Source organism: Haliotis rufescens, unplaced genomic scaffold, assembly GCF_023055435.1.
Source record: "Haliotis rufescens isolate VD_foot unplaced genomic scaffold, xgHalRufe1.0.p SCAF_10, whole genome shotgun sequence".
Classification (NCBI taxonomy): Eukaryota; Metazoa; Mollusca; class Gastropoda; order Lepetellida; family Haliotidae; genus Haliotis; species Haliotis rufescens.
The window spans coordinates 46,562,304-46,590,062 of NW_025963780.1; the positions used below are offsets into that span (position 1 = coordinate 46,562,304).

Here is a 27,759-nt window from a genome sequence, read left to right on the forward strand (position 1 = left end):
ACACTGACTGATCGTGTGGTGTGAGGACGTACACTGACTGATGGTGTGGTATGAGGACGTACACTGACTGATCGTGTGGTGTGAGGACGTACACTGACTGATGGTGTGGTGTGAGGACATACACTGACTGATGGTGTGGTGTGAGGACGTACACTGACTGATGGTGTGGTGTGAGGACGTACACTGACTGATGGTGTGGTGTGAGGACGTACACTGACTGATGGTGTGGTATGAGGACGTACACTGACTGATCGTGTGGTGTGAGGACGTACACTGACTGATGGTGTGGTATGAGGACGTACACTGACTGATCGTGTGGTGTGAGGACGTACACTGACTGATGGTGTGGTATGAGGACATACACTGACTGATGGTGTGGTATGAGGACGTACACTGACTGATGGTGTGGTGTGAGGACGTACACTGACTGATGGTGTGGTGTGAGGACGTACACTGACTGATGGTGTGGTGTGAGGACGTACACTGACTGATGGGGTGGTGTGAGGACGTACACTAACTTTTGGTGTGGTGTTAGGACGTACACTGACTGATGGGGTGGTGTGAGGACGTACACTGACTGATGGTGTGGTGTGAGGACGTACACTGACTGATGTACACTGACTGATGGTGTGGTGTGAGGACATACACTGACTGATGGTGTGGTGTGAGGACATACACTGACTGATGGTGTGGTGTGAGGACGTACACTGACTGATGGTGTGGTGTGAGGACGTACACTGACTGATGGGGTGGTGTGAGGACGTACACTAACTTTTGGTGTGGTGTTAGGACGTACACTGACTGATGGGGTGGTGTGAGGACGTACACTGACTGATGGTGTGGTGTGAGGACGTACACTGACTGATGTACACTGACTGATGGTGTGGTGTGAGGACATACACTGACTGATGGTGTGGTGTGAGGACATACACTGACTGATCGTGTGGTGTGAGGACGTACACTGACTGATCGTGTGGTGTGATGACGTACACTGACTGATGGTGTGGTGTGAGGACGTACACTGACTGATGGTGTGGTGTGAGGACGTACACTGACTGATGGTGTGGTGTGAGGACATACACTGACTGATGGTGTGGTGTGAGGACATACACTGACTGATGGTGTGGTGTGAGGACGTACACTGACTCATGGTGTGGTGTGAGGACGTACACTGACTGATGGTGTGGTGTGAGGACATACACTGACTGATGGTGTGGTGTGAGGACGTACACTGACTGATGGGGTGGTGTGAGGACGTACACTAACTTTTGGTGTGGTGTGAGGACGTACACTGACTGATGTAGACTGACTGATGGTGTGGTGTGAGGACGTACACTGACTGACGTACACTGACTGATGGTGTGGTGTGAGGACATACACTGACTGATGGTGTGGTGTGAGGACATACACTGACTGATGTTGTGGTGTGAGGACGTACACTAACTTTTGGTGCGGTGTGAGAACGTACACTGACTGATGTAGACTGACTGATGGTGTGGTGTGAGGACGTACACTGACTGATCGTGTGGTGTGAGGACGTACACTGACTGATGGTGTGGTGTGAGGACGTGCACTGACTGATGGTGTGGTGTGAGGACGTGCACTGACTGATGGTGTGGTGTGAGGACGTGCACTGACTGATGTACACTGACTGATTGTGCGGTGTGAGAACGTGCACTGACTGATGTAGACTCACTGATGGTGTGGTGTGAGGACGTACACTGACTGATGTAGACTGACTGATGGTGTGGTGTGAGGACGTACACTGACTGATCGTGTGGTGTGAGGACGTACACTGACTGATGGTGTGGTGTGAGGACGTGCACTGACTGATGGTGTGGTGTGAGGACGTGCACTGACTGATCGTGTGGTGTGAGGACGTGCACTGACTGATGGTGTGGTGTGAGGACGTACACTGACCGATGGTGTGGTGTGAGGACGTGCACTGACTGATGTACACTGACTGATGTAGACTCACTGATGGTGTGGTGTGAGGACGTACACTGACTGATGTACACTGACTGATGTAGACTGACTGATGGTGTGGTATGAGGACGTGCACTGACTGATGGTGTGGTGTCAGGACGTACACTGACTGATGTAGACTCACTGATGGTGTGGTGTGAGGACATACACTGACTCATGGTGTGGTGTGAGGACGTACACTGACTGATGTACACTGACTGATGTAGACTGACTGATGGTGTGGTATGAGGACGTGCACTGACTGATGGTGTGGTGTCAGGACGTACACTGACTGATGGTGTGGTGTGAGGACGTACACTGACTGATGGTGTGGTGTGAGGACGTACACTAACTGATGGTGCGGTGTGAGGACATACACTGACTGATGGTGTGGTGTCAGGACGTACACTGACTGATGGTGTGGTGTGAGGACGTGCACTGACTGATGGTGTGGTGTGAGGACGTGCACTGACTGATGGTGTGGTGTCAGGACGTACACTGACTGATGGTGTGGTGTGAGGACGTACACTGACTGATGGTGTGGTGTGAGGACGTACACTGACTGATGGTGCGGTGTGAGGACGTACACTGACTGATGGTGTGGTGTGAGGACATACACTGACTGATGGTGTGGTGTGAGGACGTACACTGACTGATGTAGACTGACTGATGGTGTGGTGTGAGGACGTACACTGACTGATGGTGTGGTATGAGGACGTACACTGACTGATGGTGTGGTGTGAGGACGTACACTGACTGATGGTGTGGTGTGAGGACGTACACTGACTGATGGTGTGGTGTGAGGACGTACACTGACTGATGGTGTGGTGTGAGGACATACACTGACTGATGGTGTGGTGTGAGGACGTACACTGACTGATGGTGTGGTGTGAGGACGTGCACTGACTGATGGAGCGGTGTGAGAACGTACACTGACTGATGTAGACTGACTGATGGTGTGGTGTGAGGACGTACACTGACTGATGTAGACTGACTGATGGTGTGGTGTGAGGACGTACACTGACTGATGGTGTGGTGTGAGGACGTACACTGACTGATGGTGTGGTGTGAGGACGTGCACTGACTGATGTACACTGACTGATGGTGCGGTGTGAGAACGTACACTGACTGATGTAGACTGACTGATGGTGTGGTGTGAGGACGTACACTGACTGATGTAGACTGACTGATGGTGTGGTGTGAGGACGTACACTGACTGATGGTGTGGTGTGAGGACGTACACTGACTGATGTAGACAGACTGATGGTGTGGTGTGAGGACGGACACTGACTGATGTAGACTAACTGATGGTGTGGTGTGAGGACGTACACTCACTGCTGTAGACTGACTGATGGTGTGGTGTGAGGACGTACACTGACTGATGTAGACTGACTGATGGTGTGGTGTGAGGACGTACACTGACTGATGGTGTGGTGTGAGGACGTACACTGACTGATGTAGACAGACTGATGGTGTGGTGTGAGGACGTACACTGACTGATGTAGACTAACTGATGGTGTGGTATGAGGACGTACACTGACTGATGGTGTGGTGTGAGGACGTACACTGACTGATGGTGTGGTGTCAGGACGTACACTGACTGATGGTGTGGTGTGAGGACGTACACTGACTGATGTAGACTGACTGATGGTGTGGTGTGAGGACGTACACTGACTGATCGTGTGGTGTCAGGACGTACACTGACTGATGGTGTGGTGTGAGGACGTACACTGACTGATGGTGTGGTGTGAGGACGTACACTGACTGATAGTGTAGTGTGAGGACGTACACTGACTGATGGTGTGGTGTGAGGACGTACACTGACTGATGTAGACTGACTGATGGTGTGGTATGAGGACATACACTGACTGATGGTGTGGTATGAGGACGTACACTGACTGATGGTGTGGTGTGAGGACGTACACTGACTGATGTAGACTCACTGATGGTGTGGTATGAGGACGTACACTGACTGATGGTGTGGTGTGAGGACGTACACTGACTGATGGGGTGGTGTGAGGACATACACTGACTGATGGTGTGGTGTGAGGACGTACACTGAATGATGGTGTGGTGTGTGGACGTACACTGACTGATGTAGACTGACTGATGGTGTGGTGTGAGGACGTACACTGACTCATGGTGTGGTGTGAGAACGTACACTGACTGATGGTGTGGTGTGAGGACGTACATTGACTCATGGTGTGGTGTGAGGACGTACACTGACTGATGGTGTGGTGTGAGGACGTACACTGACTGATGGTGTGGTGTGAGGACGTACACTGACTGATGGTGTGGTGTGAGGACGTACACTGACTGATGTAGACTGACTGATGGTGTGGTGTGAGGACGTACACTGACTGATGTAGACTGACTGATGGTGTGGTGTGAGGCCGTACACTGACTCATGGTGTGGTGTGAGGACGTACACTGACTGAAGTAGACTGACTGATGGTGTGACGTGAGGACGTACACTGACTCATGGTGTGGTGTGAGGACGTACACTGACTCATGGTGTGGTGTGAGGACGTACACTGACTCATGGTGTGGTGTGAGGACGTACTCTGACTCGTGGTGTGGTGTGAGGACGTACACTGACTGATGGTGTGGTGTGAGGACGTACACTGACTGATGGTGTGGTGTGAGAACGTACACTGACTGATGGTGTGGTGCGAGGACGTACACTGACTCATGGTGTGGTGTGAGGACGTACACTAACTGATGGTGTGGTGTGAGGACGTACACTGACTGATGGTGTGGTGTGAGTACGTACACTGACCGATGGTGTTGTGTGAGGACGTACACTGACTGATGGTGTGGTGTGAGGACGTACACTGACTGAAGTAGACTGACCGATGGTGTGACGTGAGGACGTACACTGACTGATGGTGTGGTGTGAGGACGTACACTGACCGATGGTGTGACGTGAGGACGTACACTGACTCATGGTGTGGTGTGTGGACGTACACTGACCGATGGTGTGGTGTGGGGACGTACACTGACTGATGGTGTGGTGTGTGGACGTACACTGACTGATGGTGTGGTGTGAGGACGTACACTGACTGATGGTGTGGTGTGTGGACGTACACTGACCGATGGTGTGGTGTGTGGACGTACACTGACTCATGGTGTGGTGTGTGGACGTACACTGACCGATGGTGTGGTGTGAGGACGTACACTGACTCATGGTGTGGTGTGAGGACGTACACTGACTGATGGTGTGGTGTGTGGACGTACACTGACTGATGGTGTGGTGTGTGGACGTACACTGACCGATGGTGTGGTGTGAGGACGTACACTGACTCATGGTGTGGTGTGTGGACGTACACTGACTCATGGTGTGGTGTGAGGACGTACACTGACTGATGGTGTGGTGTGAGAACGTACACTGACTGATGGTGTGGTGTGTGGACGTACACTGACTGATGTACACTGACTGATGGTGTGGTGTGAGAACGTACACTGACTCATGGTGTGGTGTCAGGAGGTACACTGACCGATGGTGTGGTGTGAGGACGTACACTGACTCATGGTGTGGTGTGAGGACGTACACTGACTGATGGTGTGGTGTGTGGACGTACACTGACTGATGGTGTGGTGTGAGGACGAACACTGACTGATGGTGTGGTGTCAGGAGGTACACTGACTGATGGTGTGGTGTGTGGACGTACACTGACTGATGGTGTGGTGTCAGGAGGTACACTGACTGATGGTGTGGTGTGAGGACGTACACTGACTGATGGTGTGGTGTCAGGAGGTACACTGTCTGATGGTGTGGTGTGAGGACGTACACTGACTGATGGTGTGGTGTCAGGAGGTACACTGACTGATGGTGTAGTGTGAGGACGTACACTGACTCATGGTGTGGTGTGAGGACGTACACTGACTGATGGTGTGGTGTGTGGACGTACACTGACCGATGGTGTGGTGTGAGGACGTACACTGACTCATGGTGTGGTGTGTGGACGTACACTGACCGATGGTGTGGTGTGTGGACGTACACTGACTCATGGTGTGGTGTGTGGACGTACACTGACCGATGGTGTGGTGTGAGGACGTACACTGACTCATGGTGTGGTGTGAGGACGTACACTGACTGATGGTGTGGTGTGTGGACGTACACTGACCGATGGTGTGGTGTGAGGACGTACACTGACTCATGGTGTGGTGTGAGGACGTACACTGACTGATGGTGTGGTGTGTGGACGTACACTGACTGATGGTGTGGTGTGAGGACGAACACTGACTGATGGTGTGGTGTCAGGAGGTACACTGACTGATGGTGTGGTGTGTGGACGTACACTGACTGATGGTGTGGTGTCAGGAGGTACACTGACTGATGGTGTGGTGTGAGGACGTACACTGACTGATGGTGTGGTGTCAGGAGGTACACTGTCTGATGGTGTGGTGTGAGGACGTACACTGACTGATGGTGTGGTGTCAGGAGGTACACTGACTGATGGTGTAGTGTGAGGACGTACACTGACTGATGGTGTGGTGTGAGGACGTACACTGACTGATGGTGTGGTGTGAGGACGTACACTGACTGATGGTGTGGTGTCAGGAGGTACACTGACTGATGGTGTGGTGTGAGGACGTACACTGACTGATGGTGTGGTGTGAGGACGTACACTGACTGATGGTGTGGTGTGAGGACGTACACTGACTCATGGTGTGGTGTGAGGACGTACACTGACTGAAGTAGACTGACTGATGGTGTGGTGTGAGGACGTACACTGACTCATGGTGTGGTGTGAGGACGTACACTGACTGATGGTGTGGTGTGAGGACGTACACTGACTGATGGTGTGGTGTGAGGACGTACACTGACTGATGGTGTGGTGTGAGGACGTGCACTGACTCATGGTGTGGTGTCAGGACGTACACTGACTCATGGTGTGGTGTGAGAACGTACACTGACTGATGGTGTGGTGTGAGGACGTACACTGACTCATGGTGTGGTGTGAGGACGTACACTGACTGATGGTGTGGTGTGAGGACGTGCACTGACTGATGGTGTGGCGTGAGGACGTGCACTGACTGATGGTGTGGTGTGAGGACGTACACTGACTGATGTACACTGACTGAAGGTATGGTGTGAGGACGTACAGTGACTGATGGTGTGGTGTCAGGACGAACACTGACTGATGGGATGGGTGTAATATAGAATTATCAACTCAGTTAAAAAATCTCCAACTAGAAGCTGCCAGAGTAGTTACTGGGCTCCCAAAGTATACTTCGCACACACATCTGTATTATGAAACAGGATGGGAAACGTTAATAGAACGAAGAAGGAAACGCAAGCTATGTTTGTTCTACAAAATACAAAGTAATATTGCCCCAACTTACCTTAAAGACATTGTACCAACCACTGTAGGTTCAAATATATCATATAATTTAAGAAATTCAGACAATATTGGGTTCCATATACTAGATTAAAACACTCAACGTGTTCTTTTATTCCATCAACTGTAAGGTTATGGAACACTATTCCTGCAGCAGGTAGAAATTGTACATCTACATCCCAATTCAAGACATACATACAAAAAGAGCAAGTCATTGCACCTCCATATTTTTCCTATGGTGTTAGAAAGTTGAATATTTATCACACTCGATTAAGATACTTCAAAAGCCAGTTAAATTATGATTTATACAGAATAGAGGTAAAATGTGGTGTGAGGACGTACACTGACTGATGGTTTGGTGTGAGGACGTACACTGACTGATGGTGTGGTGTGAGGACGTACACTGACTGATGGTGTGGTGTGAGGACGTACAATGACTGATGGTGTGGTGTGAGGACGTACACTGACTCATGGTGTGCTGTGAGGACGTACACTGACTGATGGTGTGGTGTGAGGACGTACAATGACTGATGGTGGGATGTGAGGACGTACACTGACTGATGGTGTGGTGTGAGGACGTACACTGACCGATGGTGTGGTGTGAGGACGTACACTGACTCATGGTGTGGTGTGAGGACGTACACTGACTGTAGTAGACTGACTGATGGTGTGACGTGAGGACGTACACTGACTCATGGTGTGGTGTGAGGACGTACACTGACTCATGGTGTGGTGTGAGGACGTACACTGACTCATGGTGTGGTGTGAGGACGTACACTGACCGATGGTGTGACGTGAGGACGTACACTGACTCATGGTGTGGTGTGTGGACGTACACTGACCGATGGTGTGGTGTGGGGACGTACACTGACTGATGGTGTGGTGTGAGGACGTACACTGACCGATGGTGTGGTGTGAGGACGTACACTGACTGATGGTGTGGTGTGTGGACGTACACTGACCGATGGTGTGGTGTGTGGACGTACACTGACTGATGGTGTGGTGTGAGGACGTACACTGACTGATGGTGTGGTGTGTGGACGTACACTGACCGATGGTGTGGTGTGTGGACGTACACTGACTGATGGTGTGGTGTGAGGACGTACACTGACCGATGGTGTGGTGTGTGGACGTACACTGACTGATGGTGTGGTGTGAGGACGTACACTGACTGATGGTGTGGTGTGTGGACGTACACTGACCGATGGTGTGGTGTGTGGACGTACACTGACTCATGGTGTGGTGTGTGGACGTACACTGACCGATGGTGTGGTGTGAGGACGTACACTGACTCATGGTGTGCTGTGAGGACGTACACTGACTGATGGTGTGGTGTGTGGACGTACACTGACCGATGGTGTGGTGTGAGGACGTACACTGACTCATGGTGTGGTGTGTGGACGTACACTGACTGATGGTGTGGTGTGAGGACGTACACTGACTGATGGTGTGGTGTGAGAACGTACACTGACTGATGGTGTGGTGTGTGGACGTACACTGACTGATGTACACTGACTGATGGTGTGGTGTGAGAACGTACACTGACTCATGGTGTGGTGTCAGGAGGTACACTGACTGATGGTGTGGTGTGAGGACGTACACTGACTGATGGTGTGGTGTGTGGACGTACACTGACTGATGGTGTGGTGTGAGGACGTACACTGACCGATGGTGTGGTGTCAGGAGGTACACTGACTGATGGTGTGGTGTGAGGACGTACACTGACTGATGGTGTGGTGTCAGGAGGTACACTGACTGATGGTGTGGTGTGAGGACGTACACTGACTGATGGTGTGGTGTCAGGAGGTACACTGACTGATGGTGTGGTGTGTGGACGTACACTGACTGATGGTGTGGTGTCAGGAGGTACACTGACTGATGGTGTGGTGTGAGGACGTACACTGACTGATGGTGTGGTGTCAGGAGGTACACTGTCTGATGGTGTGGTGTGAGGACGTACACTGACTGATGGTGTGGTGTCAGGAGGTACACTGACTGATGGTGTAGTGTGAGGACGTACACTGACTGATGGTGTGGTGTGTGGACGTACACTGACTGATGGTGTGGTGTGAGGACGTACACTGACTGATGGTGTGGTGTCAGGAGGTACACTGACTGATGGTGTGGTGTGAGGACGTACACTGACTGATGGTGTGGTGTGAGGACGTACACTGACCGATGGTGTGGTGTGAGGACGTACACTGACTCATGGTGTGGTGTGAGGACGTACACTGACTGAAGTAGACTGACTGATGGTGTGGTGTGAGGACGTACACTGACTCATGGTGTGGTGTGAGGACGTACACTGACTGATGGTGTGGTGTGAGGACGTACACTGACTGATGGTGTGGTGTGAGGACGTACACTGACTGATGGTGTGGTGTGAGGACGTGCACTGACTCATGGTGTGGTGTCAGGACGTACACTGACTCATGGTGTGGTGTGAGAACGTACACTGACTGATGGTGTGGTGTGAGGACGTACACTGACTCATGGTGTGGTGTGAGGACGTACACTGACTGATGGTGTGGTGTGAGGACGTGCACTGACTGATGGTGTGGCGTGAGGACGTGCACTGACTGATGGTGTGGTGTGAGGACGTACACTGACTGATGTACACTGACTGAAGGTATGGTGTGAGGACGTACAGTGACTGATGGTGTGGTGTCAGGACGAACACTGACTGATGGGATGGGTGTAATATAGAATTATCAACTCAGTTAAAAAATCTCCAACTAGAAGCTGCCAGAGTAGTTTCTGGGCTCCCAAAGTATACTTCGCACACACATCTGTATTATGAAACAGGATGGGAAACGTTAATAGAACGAAGAAGGAAACGCAAGCTATGTTTGTTCTACAAAATACAAAGTAATATTGCCCCAACTTACCTTAAAGACATTGTACCAACCACTGTAGGTTCAAATATATCATATAATTTAAGAAATTCAGACAATATTGGGTTCCATATACTAGATTAAAACACTCAACGTGTTCTTTTATTCCATCAACTGTAAGGTTATGGAACACTATTCCTGCAGCAGGTAGAAATTGTACATCTACATCCCAATTCAAGACATACATACAAAAAGAGCAAGTCATTGCACCTCCATATTTTTCCTATGGTGTTAGAAAGTTGAATATTTATCACACTCGATTAAGATACTTCAAAAGCCAGTTAAATTATGATTTATACAGAATAGAGGTAAAATGTGGTGTGAGGACGTACACTGACTGATGGTTTGGTGTGAGGACGTACACTGACTGATGGTGTGGTGTGAGGACGTACAATGACTGATGGTGTGGTGTGAGGACGTACACTGACTCATGGTGTGCTGTGAGGACGTACACTGACTGATGGTGTGGTGTGAGGACGTACAATGACTGATGGTGGGATGTGAGGACGTACACTGACTGATGGTGTGGTGTGAGGACGTACACTGACCGATGGTATGGTGTGAGGACGTACACTGACTCATGGTGTGGTGTGAGGACGTACACTGACTGTAGTAGACTGACTGATGGTGTGACGTGAGGACGTACACTGACTCATGGTGTGGTGTGAGGACGTACACTGACTCATGGTGTGGTGTGAGGACGTACACTGACTCATGGTGTGGTGTGAGGACGTACACTGACTCGTGGTGTGGTGTGAGGACGTACACTGACTGATGGTGTGGTGTGAGGACGTACACTGACTGATGGTGTGGTGTGAGAACGTACACTGACTGATGGTGTGGTGCGAGGACGTACACTGACTCATGGTGTGGTGTGAGGACGTACACTAACTGATGGTGTGGTGTGAGGACGTACACTGACTGATGGTGTGGTGTGAGTACGTACACTGACCGATGGTGTGGTGTGAGGACGTACACTGACTCATGGTGTGGTGTGAGGACGTACACTGACTGAAGTAGACTGACCGATGGTGTGACGTGAGGACGTACACTGACTCATGGTGTGGTGTGAGGACGTACACTGACCGATGGTGTGACGTGAGGACGTACACTGACTCATGGTGTGGTGTGTGGACGTACACTGACCGATGGTGTGGTGTGGGGACGTACACTGACTGATGGTGTGGTGGTGAGGACGTACACTGACCGATGGTGTGGTGTGTGGACGTACACTGACTGATGGTGTGGTGTGAGGACGTACACTGACTGATGGTGTGGTGTGTAGACGTACACTGACCGATGGTGTGGTGTGAGGACGTACACTGACTGATGTTGTGGTGTGAGGACGTACACTGACCGATGGTGTGGTGTGTGGACGTACACTGACTGATGGTGTGGTGTGAGGACGTACACTGACTGATGGTGTGGTGTGTGGACGTACACTGACCGATGGTGTGGTGTGTGGACGTACACTGACTGATGGTGTGGTGTGAGGACGTACACTGACCGATGGTGTGGTGTGTGGACGTACACTGACTGATGGTGTGGTGTGAGGACGTACACTGACTGATGGTGTGGTGTGTGGACGTACACTGACCGATGGTGTGGTGTGTGGACGTACACTGACTCATGGTGTGGTGTGTGGACGTACACTGACCGATGGTGTGGTGTGAGGACGTACACTGACTCATGGTGTGCTGTGAGGACGTACACTGACTGATGGTGTGGTGTGTGGACGTACACTGACCGATGGTGTGGTGTGAGGACGTACACTGACTCATGGTGTGGTGTGTGGACGTACACTGACTCATGGTGTGGTGTGAGGACGTACACTGACTGATGGTGTGGTGTGAGAACGTACACTGACTGATGGTGTGGTGTGTGGACGTACACTGACTGATGTACACTGACTGATGGTGTGGTGTGAGGACGTACACTGACTGATGGTGTGGTGTGAGGACGTACACTGACTGATGGTGTGGTGTGAGGACATACACTGACTGATGGTTTGGTGTGAGGACGTACACTGACTGATGGTGTGGTGTGACGACGTACACTGACCGATGGTGTGGTGTCAGGACGTACACTGACTGATGGTGTGGTGTGAGGACGTACACTGACTGATGGTGTGGTGTGTGGACGTACACTGACTGATGGTGTGGTGTGTGGACGTACACTGACTGACGTACACTGACCGATGGTGTGGTGTGTGGACGTACACTGACTGATGGTGTGGTGTGTGGACGTACACTGACTGATAGTATGGTGTGACGACGTACACTGACCGATGGTGTGGTGTGAGGACGTACACTGACTGATGGTGTGGTGTGAGGACGTACACTGACTGAAGTAGACTGACCGATGGTGTGGTGTGAGGACGTACACTGACTGATGGTGTGGTATGAGGACGTACACTGACTGATGGTGTGGTGTGATGACGTACAATGACTGATGGTGGGATGTGAGGACGTACACTGACTGATCGTGTGGTGTGAGGACGTACACTGAATGATGGTGTGGTGTGAGGACGTACAATGACTGATGGTGGGATGTGAGGACGTACACTGACTGATGGTGGGATGTGAGGACGTACACTGAATGATGGTGTGGTGTGAGGACGTACACTAACTGATGTAGACTGACTGATGGTGTGGAATGAGGACGTACACTAACTGATGTAGACAGACTGATGGTGTGGTGTGTGGACGTACACTGACTGATAGTATGTGCCTACTAAACTGATTAGTTGTGAAAATAAGGAAAGATTTTCGAAACACTGTTTTAGTTCTGGTCAAGCAGTATGTAAGTTCCTGAATGGGTAAATCGAAATAGTATATTTCAGCGGAGTCTTTTGGTGTCAATATATCAACACTAAGGTAAAGGTTACTCAGAAGCTTGACGAGTGTTGATACATTTGATAAATAAAGCCTCAAGGTTGAGATTATACTCATCATTCAGAATCATTCTTCCAGCTTTGTAGTTTGTAAACAGTAATAACCAGTGTCTAGAATGTATAATAAACATTGTGAATAAAGGAACATGTTATGACGATTTGTACAGGTAAACATTGTGTCGGGGTGTGTCAGGCAGAGGAGATGATTGCATCCATATTTGGGGATGACTGGTGCAAAAATACATTGCAAGTAACAGAATGTCAAACTTCTGGACCCAGAAGTGCTTATATCTAGTCATCTATGGGTCCAGAAGTGCTTATATCTAGTCATCTATGGGTCCAGATGTGCTTATATCTGGTCATCTATGGGTCCAGAAGTGCTTATATCTAGTCATCTATGGGTCCAGAGGTGCTTATATCTGGTCATCTATGGGTCCAGAAGTGCTTATATCTAGTCATCTATGGGTCCAGAAGTGCTTATATCTAGTCATCTATGGGTCCAGAAGTGCTTATATCTGCCAAAACATAGTTTCCGAAGTGCTTATATCTGGTCATCCTCAGGTCCAGAAGTGCGTATATCTGGTCATCCTCAGGTCCAGAAGTGCTTATATCTAGTCATCTATGGGTCCAGAAGTGCTTATATCTAGTCATCTATGGGTCGAGAAGTGCTTATATCTGCCAAAACATAGTTTCCGAAGTGCTTATATCTGGTCATCCTCAGGTCCAGAAGTGCTTATATCTGTTCATCCTCAGGTTCAGAAGTGCTTATATCTGGTCATCCTCAGGTCCAGAAGTGCTTATATCTGGTCATCCATAGTTTCCGAAGTGCTTATATCTAGTCATTCATAGGTTCAGAAGAGCTTATATCTGGTCAGCCACGGGAGAAGTTGAGGTAGTTATGTCAGGACTATCAAGGGCAAGTATAGTCCAAGGTCATGTTTAGTCCAAGGTCAAGTTTAGTCCAAGGTCATGTTTAGTCCAAGGTCAAGTATAGTCCAAGGTCAAGTTCAGTCCAAGGTCAAGTATAGTCCAAGTTCATGTTTGGTCCAAGGTCAAGTATAGTCCAAGGTCATATATAGTCCAAGCAGTGGTGGTGAATGGAATATGAGGGTGCCACGTACAGTGCTGTATGTTATGTACTCATCGTTTGACAAGCGAGCTCCAAATCGTCGCCAAGACATCCTTTACCTGAGATATACCATGCGCTTTTAAGTTGACATCTAACATGGCAAAGCCCCAAACATCTCGCGTCCCTGTCGACAGCCCATAAGCCACTGCGATCTGCCAGAAGCGCCTCTTTCTGTAAGTATAGTAATTTATCTGCAGTGAGAAATACACCAGCGTGTTTGTGAACTTGTATACAATATCTATCAGACTTAAATGCACCGGAAAGTGTTTATATTCTAATTCGTTTCGCCAGTCGAAATGTAAAATGAACATTTTAGATGTTTTAAAGTGATTTCTGAAATTGAATTGTCGGAGAAATCATTGTTTTTACATGCTGGAGGTTATTAATCAATCAATTTTGGAGCCGGGGATCTTGTGTCCCCATGGCTGCAACGATCTCCTGTATTTCTAGACCACAATCGGAGGATAATTATGAGGCACATCAACCTGAAAGACTAAACCTGCGCGGAAACAACACAACAAGGCATGGTAATCAGTTGTTATTCACGTGCAGAACACAGCAGAGGTCAGTGTGACACTGGCCTAGAAACACGTCATCTGCAGTGGATTACGTCACTAATAGTCGCTTGACGTAATTCGACCTTGGCCTTCCATTCTCTGGACATCCGAAGAGGCCATTTTTTAGCTCTTTGAGCCTCAATTTTCGAAGCTTCCTTGACACTGATATTAAAGATGAAGGTTCAGGTTATGTAGAAAATTTTACGTCTGCTTAAACGTTGCAAGGGAAAAGACTCTTCAACCTCGCCGTATGTTCGATTACAGATCGGTTGGTCGATTCCCCCCTCAATTTGCACTCTGTCGCCTGTTCCTAATCTAAATCGCCATCGTTTTCTTCTACAGAAACGAAACGTCATCGACCTATACATTATCAGTTCTAGGGGAACTCTCTCAACAATACTTTCAGAAGCCATCTCGTCAAGATATGGCTGAAATATTGCCGATGGGACGTAAAGCATTAACTCACTCACTCAGAAGCCATCGTTCGCCATGTTTGTTTATGTTGGTATGCAAATAGCTCTGCCATCAGACAAACAACAATGGCCGTCTTTAGGCAAAATGAGGACATTAGCAAATAACAGTGGTTCCGCTTTGCCCGATAACGCTCGGTCCGTTTTATTTCTATCCTTGTTTCAATATGTATAAGAGTGGTACTGTAGGATTTGTTTTGTTTGTTGTTTAACGCCGCAATATTCCACCTATATGACGGCGGTCTGTAAGTTATCGAGTCTAGACCGGACAATCCAGTTATTGACATCATGTACATCGATCCACGCAGTTGGGATACTATGACACGCATCAACCAAGTCAGCGAGCCTGACCACCGGGTCCCGTCAGTCGCCTCTTACGACAAGCATATTCGCCTTTTACGGCAAGCATGGGTTGCTGAAGACCTATTCTACCCCGTATCTTCATGGGTCGGCACTGTAGGAATATCAATGACGAGATGGTAGGGGATAACTGGAGTCTGACCTGGCCAAGTGTTTGAGACCGGCAACGTAGTCCATCCTGGCTTTAGATGCGGACACAGATGGCGGGTGAGGGGGCGAGTTGGGGAAGTACACACACATCAGGAGGAAGAGGAACGCGCACACGGCGAACGCTGAAGAGGAGAAACTATCGTCAGTCGACCAGATAGTAATAGTCCATTTATATAGCCACCATCACTTACGGACCCGAACGACGACCTAGACAAACCAGTTGAAATTGAAGATCTATCGAGGAGAGTAAGATCAATGATCAATAATGATAGTCCAGGAGTAGGTGAATTTTCAAATGTCATTGGAACGATTTATCGCAAAACAGTCAGTGGAAAGTATTCACGTTTACTCTAACAATGAACAGGGGTGTTATCGCTTGTTTTCCTAAACCTAGAAAAGACACGGAAACATGCACGCCCCATTCATAAATAATAGCTAAGGTATTACTAATTGTAGATATTTCTGTCAATATAATTATACTTATCCAAATGATAACACATTTAAAACTTGCTTGAATGTGTATATGTACAACAAGTGTAAGGAATATGTACAGGGTGTTATACTGGTGTTATAGCTCGGGGTACATGCAGCAACATACTCAGTAGTGTTCATGAGTTCGCCCACTCTGCGTCCGCTGCCAACTGGTGTGAGTACTTACTGCCATACAGGTAGAAGGCTATGGTCCTTTTGTGCTCAGTAATGGCATCGGCTGAAAGAAGGAAAGGCTAAAGGTCAAGTTCAATTTCGATCACAGTCGTCATTTTCTCCATGGCAGCAACATATCGACTGAGGTAGCAGGGGCGAGGACGTGCACAGACTGATGGTACGAGGACATACACTAACTGATAGTACGAGGACATACACTGACTGATGGTGCGAGGACGTATACTGACTGATGGTACGAGGACGTACACTGATGGTGCGAGGACGTACACTGACATGGTACGAGGACGTACACTGACTGATGGTACGAGGACATACACTAACTGATAGTACGAGGACGTACACTGACTGATGGTGCGAGGACGTATACTGACTGATGGTACGAGGACGTACACTGATGGTGCGAGGACGTACACTGACTGATGGTGCGAGGACGTACACTGACTGATGGTACGAGGACATACACTAACTGATAGTACGAGGACGTACACTGACTGATGGTGCGAGGACGTACACTGACTGATGGTGCGAGGACGTATACTGACTGATGGTGCGAGGACGTACACTGACTGATAGTACGAGGACGTACACTGACTGATGGTGCGAGGACGTATACTGACTGATGGTACGAGGACGTACACTGATGTGCGAGGACGTACACTGACTGATGGTGCGAGGACGTACACTGACTGATGGTACGAGGACATACACTAACTGATAGTACGAGGACGTACACTGACTGATGGTGCGAGGACGTATACTGACTGATGGTGCGAGGACGTACACTGACTGATGGTGCGAGGACGGACACTGACTGATGGTGCGAGGATGTATACTGACCGATGGTGCGAGAACGTGCACTGACTGATGATTTGATTGATTTTTAGAAAGTTTTATAGGTGTTCGGGCAACTAGGCCCATTTACACCTTGCCCATAATAAAGGTTCGCTAAGTACCTAGATAGTTCATAGAGTAGTGAAACTGCCACACGCTTTAAAAGCACCACACACTACTTTAAGATTGGCTGACATATTCAACAGAGACCTATGGTCATCATAGATAGCAATATCATTATTATAGACATTAAAAATGGAGACTGATTTTTTATCCTTCAAATGAATAATGACTTCATTCCCTTGTAATTGGGATGGTGGAATCTTATTTCACTAAACGACAGTGAGTGAGTTTAGCACTACCACCTGTAAAACCAAACTGACGATCTTTACGTAGGCAGACATAACCTTCCCAACGGAATTGCTGGTTAGGAGTTAAGAATGTCTCCCGAAGACAAAACATCTGGCTTTGGGTCAAGACTTAATACAAACTTTAAATCCTGGACCGTTAGCACTGAGTGATCTAGCATCAAGAGATCCATAAGAAGGATGGATTAAGACTTCCATTGTTGACCCTTAACCATGCTCGTCAGATCATCAGGGGACAATCTTTACCCCAAGAGGGACTGGGCTGCTGACGCTATCATCTGAAGACCATCAGACTTGAATGCACGAGTAGAGCCAAGATTAGCAACTATACAAATAACAAAGTTGAGAAAGTCAACAGGAGAGACATTGTTAAATAGAGGTTTGCAAGATGATTCAGGAATGATTTCAACAACAGGATCAGTCTGACATTCAACTTCAAGAGTCTCAGTCTGAGTACTAGCAGTCACCATGACAGGAGAAGACACAACATCAGAAATTGTAACAACCTGAGACAGTGGTTTAGCTGCAGGAGGTGGCTTAGGGACTGCTGGAACCTGAGCGACATCAAAATCTCCACGCACCTGTCGAACAGCCTGAGAATAAGACAACTTACCCTCCACTCGGACTTTCTGAATCTGGACAGCTTCCTGGTATTTAATACAACCTTTATATGCCGCAGAGTGTGCACCACCACAGTTCTTACATTTAAGGGAACTTTCATTGCACTCCTCGTATTTGTGCTTCCCTCCACATTTAGCGCACACATGATGAGTGCTCCTACACTTAGCAGAGACATGCCCAAAGGACTGACACTTAAAGCATCGCAGAGCAGGAGGAACATATATCCTGATTGGAAATCTCTGGAAGAAAATGACAACATGATCCGGTAAAGACTGGCCAGTAAATGTAAGAAGAACAGATTTGGTGGGAACTTTATCAGGCCCACGAGTCAGACGCACAGCAGAGCACATTAGAGGTAACACGGGTTTCAACTCGTCCTCAATTTCATTCATCTCAATATCCAGATCAATACCATAGATGACTCCACGTGATCTCATTAAGGATTCAGGCTCATGAGGGGTGACAAAATGGTCATTAAGTTCTGTGATTTGCAAAAGTGTTTTGGCAGGCTCAACGGTTTTTGCAGTGACACTAACATCTCCCCTGGCCATCCGCTTAACACTGACTATTTCTGTAGTGATCTTAGCCAAGGCTCTAGCCAAAGCACGCTGTGTCATAAGTTGACAGAGGGTCGTTGAACCATCATCATATTCATCTACATTGGCTTTGAAGATAACAGTGGTTGATTTGACCCGCGCTGGCTCATCAAAGACAAAAGTAAGATCAGACTTTGCAGTAGGAGAAACAGTATTTGGTTGCTTGGCAACACAGGCTTTTTTAGAAGTACCATCTGGAATACGGCCGATTCGCTTCCTCCCTGAAGCCACCACTTTAAATCCTTCCTCACATTCCATTCTGTTGTCAGCCATTGCCGAGGACAATCCCCAACAACTGACTGTAACAATCAGCAAACACCAAATAGAAATTAAAAGGTTGAATGCACTCTAACACAAGAGAAATCAAAAGTCAAAAGAACCAAAGAGGAAGTATCATAAACAATCAAGTGTGTTGTATAACACTAGACAAGTTGCTGAGAAGCAAAAGACGTCCGAACTCGACGGCAGTCAAGACCGATTGATTGATTGATTGTTAGAAAGTTTTATAGGTGTTCGGGCAACTAGGCCCATGTACACCTTGCCCATAATAAAGGTTTGCTAAGTACCTAGATAGTTCATAGACTAGTGAAACTGCCACACGCTTTAAAAGCACCACACACTACTTTAAGATTGGCTGACATATTCAACAGAGACCCATGGTCATCAGAGAAAGCAATAGCGTTATTAGAGACATTAAAAATGGAGACTGATTTTTTTATCCTTCAAATGAAGAATGACTTCATTCCCTTGTAAATGGGATGGTTGAACCTTATTTCACTAAACGACAGTGAGTGAGTGAGTTTAGCACTACCACCTGTAAAACCAAACTGACGATCTTTACGTAGGCAGACATAACCTTCCCAACATAATCGCTGGTTAGGAGTGAAGAATGTCTCCTGAAGACAAAACATCTGGGTCAAAACTTAATACAAACTTTAAATCCTGGACCGTTAGCACTGAGTGATCTAGCATCAAGAGATCCATAAGAAGGATGGATTAAGACTTCCATTGTTGACCCTTAACCATGCTCGTCAGATCATCAGGGGACAATCTTAACCCCAAGAGGGACTGGGCTGCTGACGCTATCGTCTGAAGACCATCAGACTTGAATGCACGAGTAGTGCCAAGATTAGCAACTATACAAATAACAAAGTTGAGAAAGTCAACAGGAGAGACATTGTTAAATAGAGGTTTGCAAGATGATTCAGGAATGATGTCAACAACAGGATCAGTCTGACATTCAACTTCAAGAGTCTCAGTCTGAGTACTAGCAGTCACCATGACAGGAGAAGACACAACATCAGAAATTGTAACAACCTGAGACAGTGGTTTAGCTGCAGGAGGTGGCTTAGGGACTGCTGGAACCTGAGCGACATCAAAATCTCCACGCACCTGTCGAACAGCCTGAGAATAAGACAACTTACCCTCCACTCGGACTTTCTGAATCTGGACAGCTTCCTGGTATTTAATACAACCTTTATATGCCGCAGAGTGTGCACCACCACAGTTCTTACATTTAAGGGAACTTTCATTGCACTCCTCGTATTTGTGCTTCCCTCCACATTTAGCGCACACATGATGAGTGCTTCTACACTTAGCAGAGACATGCCCAAAGGACTGACACTTGAAGCATCGAAGAGCAGGAGGAACATATATCCGGATTGGAAATCTCTGGAAGAAAATGACAACATGATCCGGTAAAGACTGGCCAGTAAATGTAAGAAGAACAGATTTGGTGGGAACTTTATCAGGCCCACGAGTCAGACGCACAGCAGAGCACATTAGAGGTAACACGGGTTTCAACTCGTCCTCAATTTCATTCATCTCAATATCCAGATCAATACCATAGATGACTCCACGTGATCTCATTAAGGATTCAGGCTCATGAGGGGTGACAAAATGTTCATCAAGTTCTGTGACTTGCAAAAGTGTTTTGGCAGCCTCAACGGTTTTTGCAGTGACACTAACATCTCCCCTGGCCATCCGCTTAACACTGACTATTTCTGTAGTGATCTTATCCAAGGCTCTAGCCAAAGCACGCTGTGTCATAAGTTGACAGAGGGTCGGTGAACCATCATCATATTCATCTACATTGGCTTTGAAGATAACAGTGGTTGATTTGACCCGAGGTGGCTCATCAAAGACAAAAGTAAGATCAGACCTTGGAGTAGGAGGAACAGTATTTGGTTGCTTGGCAACACAGGCTTTTTTAGAAGTACCATCTGGAATACGGCCGATTCGCTTCCTCCCTGAAGCAACGACTTTAAATCCTTCCTCACATTCCATTCTGTTGTCAGCCATTGTCGAGGACAATCCCCAACAACTGACTGTAACAATCAGCAAACACCAAATAGAAATGAAAAGTTTGAATGCACTCCAACACAAGAGAAATCAAAAGCCAAAGAACAAAAGAGGAAGTATCATAAACAGTCAAGTGCGCTGTATAACACTAGACAAGTTGCTGAGAAGCAAAAGACGTCCGAACTCGACGGCAGTCAAGACCGAACTCAGTCAAGACCGAACTCCCACTGACTGATGGTGTGAGGACGTACACTGACTGGTTTGAAGACATGCCAAAGAGGGAACAGATAGCGGAAACGCATCTTCCTTCGCGGAAATAAGTATTGCATTGCACGGGCTGCCCGAGCACGTGCGGAGCGAGGGATTGGAATTGCTTGAGTTATCGTCACTTTTGGCTTCAGATGTAGTCGCGATAGGACGTACATTTGTAACTGTAGTTTGATAGTTCGGTTCGATGTGACACAAGTAAGTCACTTTAGTTTGAGATGTCGTCGCCATAGGACGAACTTCTGTCACTTTGGTTAATAGTTAAAATTCCACTGCACAACAATGGTAGCAGAGCGTGGTTTTCTGTTACATTTCCATTTGAACTAAAAGCTTTATTAGAATTGTATTTAGATATCAGATAGACAGCTTAGACCAACTATGTCTGAAACTGGAACAGATAGCCAGTGTAGAGCAGCTATGTCAGAAACTGGATCTCTCTCGGAGACGGCGGAATGAGTTCGTGTGTTGAAACAACAAAAGGCAGCAGCCAAATCTAGTTGTACCAAAGCTAGGAATAAGCTTACTACTTTGATAGAAAGTCAGGATCAACCATCACGGAAAGAGGTAAGGAATGGTGTCGATCAAATGATTGATCATTTTGTGAAAGCAATGGATATTATGATAGAGCTTTCAAGGGTTTATGTTAAACTGGAAGAACATGGTAATGTTAAAATGTTGGATCAAGAAAAAGATAGTTTGGAGGAAGAAAATAACTTAGCTCTTGAATCTGTAAAGGAATATCTGCAAAGCAGATCAGGGTCTAACAGATCAGGAAATAGCTCTGTGTCCAGTAGAAGATTAGGCAGGCTATATAGCATACCAAAGAGATCCCAGATTAAACAACAAAGTGTTGTATCTCCGCAGCAATCTGAAGTAGCCGACCGTGAACATTTGGTCTCTGAAGGACACAATCATGGTCAGAAGGATGAGCTAGCATTGCATGTTGGTAGGACAAAATGCCCAGGTAAGTCTGATAATAAGGCCATAGGGAACGACATGTGGAAACAGTTGAAACGTGTGTCGATACCTGTTTTCTCAGGTGATATAAAAACATATCAAAGTTGGAAGGCGGCTTTTATGACTTGCATTGATCAGTCCCCAGCCACACCTGAGTACAAGTTGTTGCAATTACGCCAATATCTCTCGGGCGAAGCGTTGAAATCAATTCAGTCTTTAGGCCACAGCTCAGTAGCTTATGATGTTGCACTAGAACGTCTTGAAAGAAAGTTTGGTGGGAAGAGGCGGCAGATTGCAATCCAAAATGAGGAAATTAGTAATTTCAAACCAATTCGTGAAGGCCATGTTTAGGATCTAGAGAAATTCGCGGATATTTTTTATGTTGCAGTCGCAAACATCAGAGAATCTGACAGGGTAATGGCCTGCTTTATGCCACTTTGTTTAAAAAGATGACTGAACTTATGGTCGCTCAGTACATGGATTGACTACACCAGGTAAGAGATCACAGGCAAAACAGAAAATGTCTAGCACATTTGTCAGTGATGTTAGTATCTGTGGTGTATGTGCTGAAGAGCATGACATTTGGAACTGCAAACTTTTCAAAGGAATGTTTGTTTCTGATAGATGGAACGAAGCCAAAAGATTGAAGCTTTGTTTTCGTTGTCTTAGGGGCAATCATCTGGGTAACAGCTGTCGTCAAAATAGGCTGTGTGGTATATCAGGTTGTTCAAGGAACCACAACAGACTATTGCATAATGAAAACTCTGGAAAGAATGAGTTCATTGACAAGACTTCGCGTACCTACCAAAACAGAGGTAAAGCTAAACCACAAGTTGATGAGTCAGTGGTAAATTTGGGTCACGATGCAGAAAAATCAAAATCTCAAAAATGTGATCAAACTGAAACGTCTCATGCAACAATGCCACTGACGTCAAACACTTTGATGACTCTTCGCACTGTTCCAGCTGCAGTGGTATTGAAAAATGGGACTAGGACCATTACAGTAAACACTTTGTTGGATGATGCGAGCACAAAGTCTTACATTAATGCCGACATTGCAGCTGAGTTGGGTTTACAGGGTGAGCCAGAGAAGATCTTTGTAAATGTTTTAAATGGTCACACAGAATCATTTGAGACAAAACCAGTAGAATTTAAGCTTGAAAGTGTCAGTGGTGATCTTAGTATTCAGATGTCTGCAATGACAACTAATGCTGTGACTGGCAATTTGCAAGCGATTTACTGGCAAAAGCACAGAAACAAATGGACACATTTACAAAGTATACCATTCCCAAAAGTATCAAAGCCTTGCAGGGTTGAATTGCTTATCGGTGTGGATCATTTGGATTTGCACAAGTCGTTTAGAGAGGTGACTGGGCATCCTGGTGATCCAGTTGCAAGACTTACCCCACTTGGATGGACATGCATAGGTAGCTTATCTGATCAAGGTAAGTTTGAACAAAGTAACTTTGTTAGTTCATTCTTCACTGACAGCAACGATGTTGAGCTGACTGAGTTACTGCACAAGTTTTGGGAAATAGATCAAGGAAACCCAATATCACAAATGAAGCCTGATGATGAAAAGGTTTTAAAGTATGCCCATGAAACACTCACTCATAAGGATGGTCGATATGAAATAGGTATTCCTTGGAATGAAAATGCTCATTCACTGACTGACAACTATCTCATGGCTGTTAAACGTCTTAACAGTACGGAAAGGAAGTTGACAAAACATCCAGAAATAGCCAAGGCTTATGAGGATATTATCTCTGAGTACTTGTCGAAAGGATACATTCGCAAAGTTCCACAAGATGAATCATTTAGTGAAACAAGATGGTATCTTCCTCACTTTCCCATTTTGCGTCCGGATAGGAGTACCACAAAGGTTCGTATTGTGTTCGATGAATCAGCTAAAAATGATGAAGTATCTTTGAATGATGCAATACATGCAGGACCAAAGTTTCAAAGTGAGTTGTTTGATGTCTTACTCCGCTTCAGAAGACATCCAGTGGCACTTATCTGTGACATAGCTGAAATGTTTCTTCAGATCAGTATATCACCAAGTGATCGACCTTATCATAGATTCTTGTGGAGGTCAATGGATATGACTAGAAGTCCTGACGTGTATGAATTCAGTAGGGTTGTATTTGGAGTTACATCCTCTCCATTCTTGGCCCAGTTCGGGGCACAGGAAAATGCACGAGTTCATATCAAAGAATTTCCACTGGCTGCAGAAACTGTCATCAAATCAACATATATGGATGATAGTATGAATTCTGTTGAAGATGAGAAAAAGGGTCTAGAACTCTATGAACAGTTGAAAACCTATGGTCCAAGGCGGGTATGCATGCCAGAAAGTGGATGTCTAATCACCTTGAGGTATTAGATGGCATACCTGAGGGAGATAGAGTAAATGAGGTTGATCTCAACAGAGGGCATTTGCCATCAGTGAAAACTCTTGGTTTGTTATGAATAGCCGCAAATGATTGGTTTACGTTTAGGGTAAACTTCCCTATAACACATGACAAAATCTTCAAAAGAGGTTTTTGATCCGTTGGGTTTCATTGCACCATTCATTGTCACTGCTAAAGTAATCCCACAAGAGATGTGGATGGGGGGACTCGACTGGGATGAGGAGGTAGATGAGGCGATGAGAAACAGAATAGAACAATGGCTAGGAGATCTAAATGGTCTAGAGACAGTACAGGTTCCCCGGTGTCTTTGCAGTGATAAAGACATCAGTTCTCTGACTTTGCATACCTATGTTGATGCCTCACAGATTGCATATGGAGCGGTTGTGTATGCAGTAACTGCTTATCCAAATGGTGACAAATTGAGCAGAATAGTAGCTTCAAAAAGCAGAGTTGCGCCACTGAAAGCTGTCAGTATACCCAGATTAGAGTTAATGGCAGCGAATCTAGGGCTACGATTGGCACTGAATATCACGGAAGCACTTGATGCTGACTTGAAACAGGTGATATTCTGGTCAGACAACATGAACGTGTTATGCTGGATTAGAAATAACAGCAGAATTTTCAAACCTTTCGTGGCCAACAGGGTAGGTGAAATCCAGGATGTCACAAGTCCTTCACAGTGGAGACATACTCCAACAGAAGCAAATCCTGCTGACTTGATTAGTCGAGGAGCAACAGTTCAACAGTTGGTAGCTAGTTCATTGTGGTGGTCAGGTCCCTCTTATTTAATAAGAGATGAAATCTATCAAGGTAGATGAGCAAAGAGAGGTGAACAGAAACAGAATTCTATCTGCAAGTTTTGTTTCGGTGCCCTGTGAGTCATGGCGACTAGAACCCTCCAGATTCTCCTCATGGAGAAGACTCACACGAGTGAATGCATGGGTTTACAGGTTCCTTCACAATTGTATAGCATCAAATGATGATGAAGTTGAAGGAGAATTATCACCAGATGAGATAAGTGACGCTGAAAACAGAATCATCATGGATGTGCAGAGGGAATCTTATCCAAAAGAATATTCATCATAAGTGTCCAGAAAGCCATTACCATCAGGGTCGAAAATCCTGAACCTTCATCCTCAGCTGGATGACAATGGGATCATGAGGTTGGAGGGACGTTTGGAGTATGCTGAATACTTACCTTTAGATACAAAATTCCCAATCATTCTGCCCAAAAACAGCTGGGTGACAACGCTTATTGTCAAGCATTATCATGACGAAGGTAAGCATGTTGCTGGAACGAACCAAACATTAGCTTCACTTTCAACAAGGTACTGGATTATCTCTGGTAGAGAAGCGATTCGGTCATGGGAAAGGAAATGTCCACGGTGCCTATTGAATAAGGCAAGGCCAGTTCAACCAGTTATGGCTCCTTTGCCGAAAATGAGAATGGGAGTTTCACTTCGAGCCTTTAAACAAACTGGGGTAGATTATGCTGGGCCATTCATGACCGTTCAGGGTCGAGGTAAACATCGACAGAAGCGTTACCTCTGTCTGTTTACATGCTTGTCGACCAGAGCCGTTCATTTGGAAATGGCCTATGGATTGGATACGGACTCTTTTCTAAATGCCTTTTATCGGACGTTAACAGAAGAGGTCTTCCTGAGTTGGTAGTATCTGATTATGGTACCAACTTCGTTGGTTCGGTCAAGGAATTGAAGGAGTTGTTCCTACTCCTTGATGAGGATGCACTTGCAAACAAAGGCATCAAATGGCGTTTCAATCCTCCTCATGCATCACATTTTGGAGGGGTGTTTGAATCCATGATAAAAGCTGCTAAGCGTGCCATTTTTTCTCGTCCGTTGACGTACCATTCTGCTCATCCACAAGACAGTACACCTCTCACGCCAAATCACTTCTTACATGGCCAGATTGGTGGCGTGTTCGCACCTGACTCAGTTGACACAACAGACTTCAATCCACGCAAACGGTGGAGAAGAATTCAAGAATTGGTTCGTCACTTTTGGCACCGGTGGATGAGAGAATGGCTACCAAGCCTCAACACCAGAAGAAAATGGCACACTCCTCAGAGGGATTTACAAGTTGGAGATGTTGTCTTAGTAATATCTCCCGACACGCCTCGTGGAAACTGGCAACTTGGCAGAATATTGAAGGTCTATCCAGGAAAAGATGGCCATGTTAGTGTCGTTGATATTAAGACAAGACTGTCAGTAGTGAAAAGACCAGCAAACAAAGTATGTCCACTGGAATGGGTTTCTTCGAGTGAAACAAATGGTCTTGATTAGCTTTCAGGATAATAGTTTTCAATCTATGATTGACAGATGTCAATCATGGAAGGGGGTATGGTTTGAAGACATGCCAAAGAGGGAACAGATAGCGGAAACGCATCTTCCTTCGCGGAAATAAGTATTGCATTGCACGGGCTGCCCGAGCACGTGCGGAGAGAGGGATTGGAATTGCTTGAGTTATCGTCACTTTTGGCTTCAGATGTAGTCGCGATAGGACGTAAGTAAGTCACTTTAGTTTGAGATGTCGTCGCCATAGGACGAACATCTGTCACTTTGGTTAATAGTTAAAATTCCACTGCGCCACACTGACTGATGGTGTGAGGACGTACACTGATGGTGTGAGGACGTACACTGATGGTGCGAGGACGGACACTGACTGATGGTGCGAGGACGTATACTGACTGATGGTGCGAGAACGTGCACTGACTGATGGTGTGAGGACGTACACTGATGGTGCGAGGACGTACACTGATGGTGCGAGGACGTACACTGACTGATGGTGCGAGGACGGACACTGACTGATGGTGCGAGGATGTATACTGACTGATGGGGTGAGGACGTACACTGATGGTGCGAGGACGTACACTGATGGTGCGAGGATGTACACTGACTGATGTACACTGACTGATGGTGCGAGGATGTACACTGACTGATGGTGCGAGGACGTACACT

The 27,759-nt window shown here is 46.8% G+C and overlaps 1 protein-coding gene across 1 annotated transcript in view; it reads right to left on the minus strand.

Moving 5' to 3' along the window:
- LOC124126333 (solute carrier family 49 member 4-like) overlaps window positions 1–27,759 on the minus strand; it is an 81,679-nt gene that overhangs the window by 37,915 nt on the left and 16,005 nt on the right. The window contains exons 8-10 of the mRNA XM_048391456.1: window positions 16,422–16,472; window positions 15,756–15,885; window positions 14,286–14,397 (exon numbers count right to left, since the gene is read on the minus strand). Coding sequence (XP_048247413.1) covers window positions 14,286–14,397; window positions 15,756–15,885; window positions 16,422–16,472 — 293 coding nt within the window. The remainder of the gene's footprint in view (window positions 1–14,285; window positions 14,398–15,755; window positions 15,886–16,421; window positions 16,473–27,759) is intronic.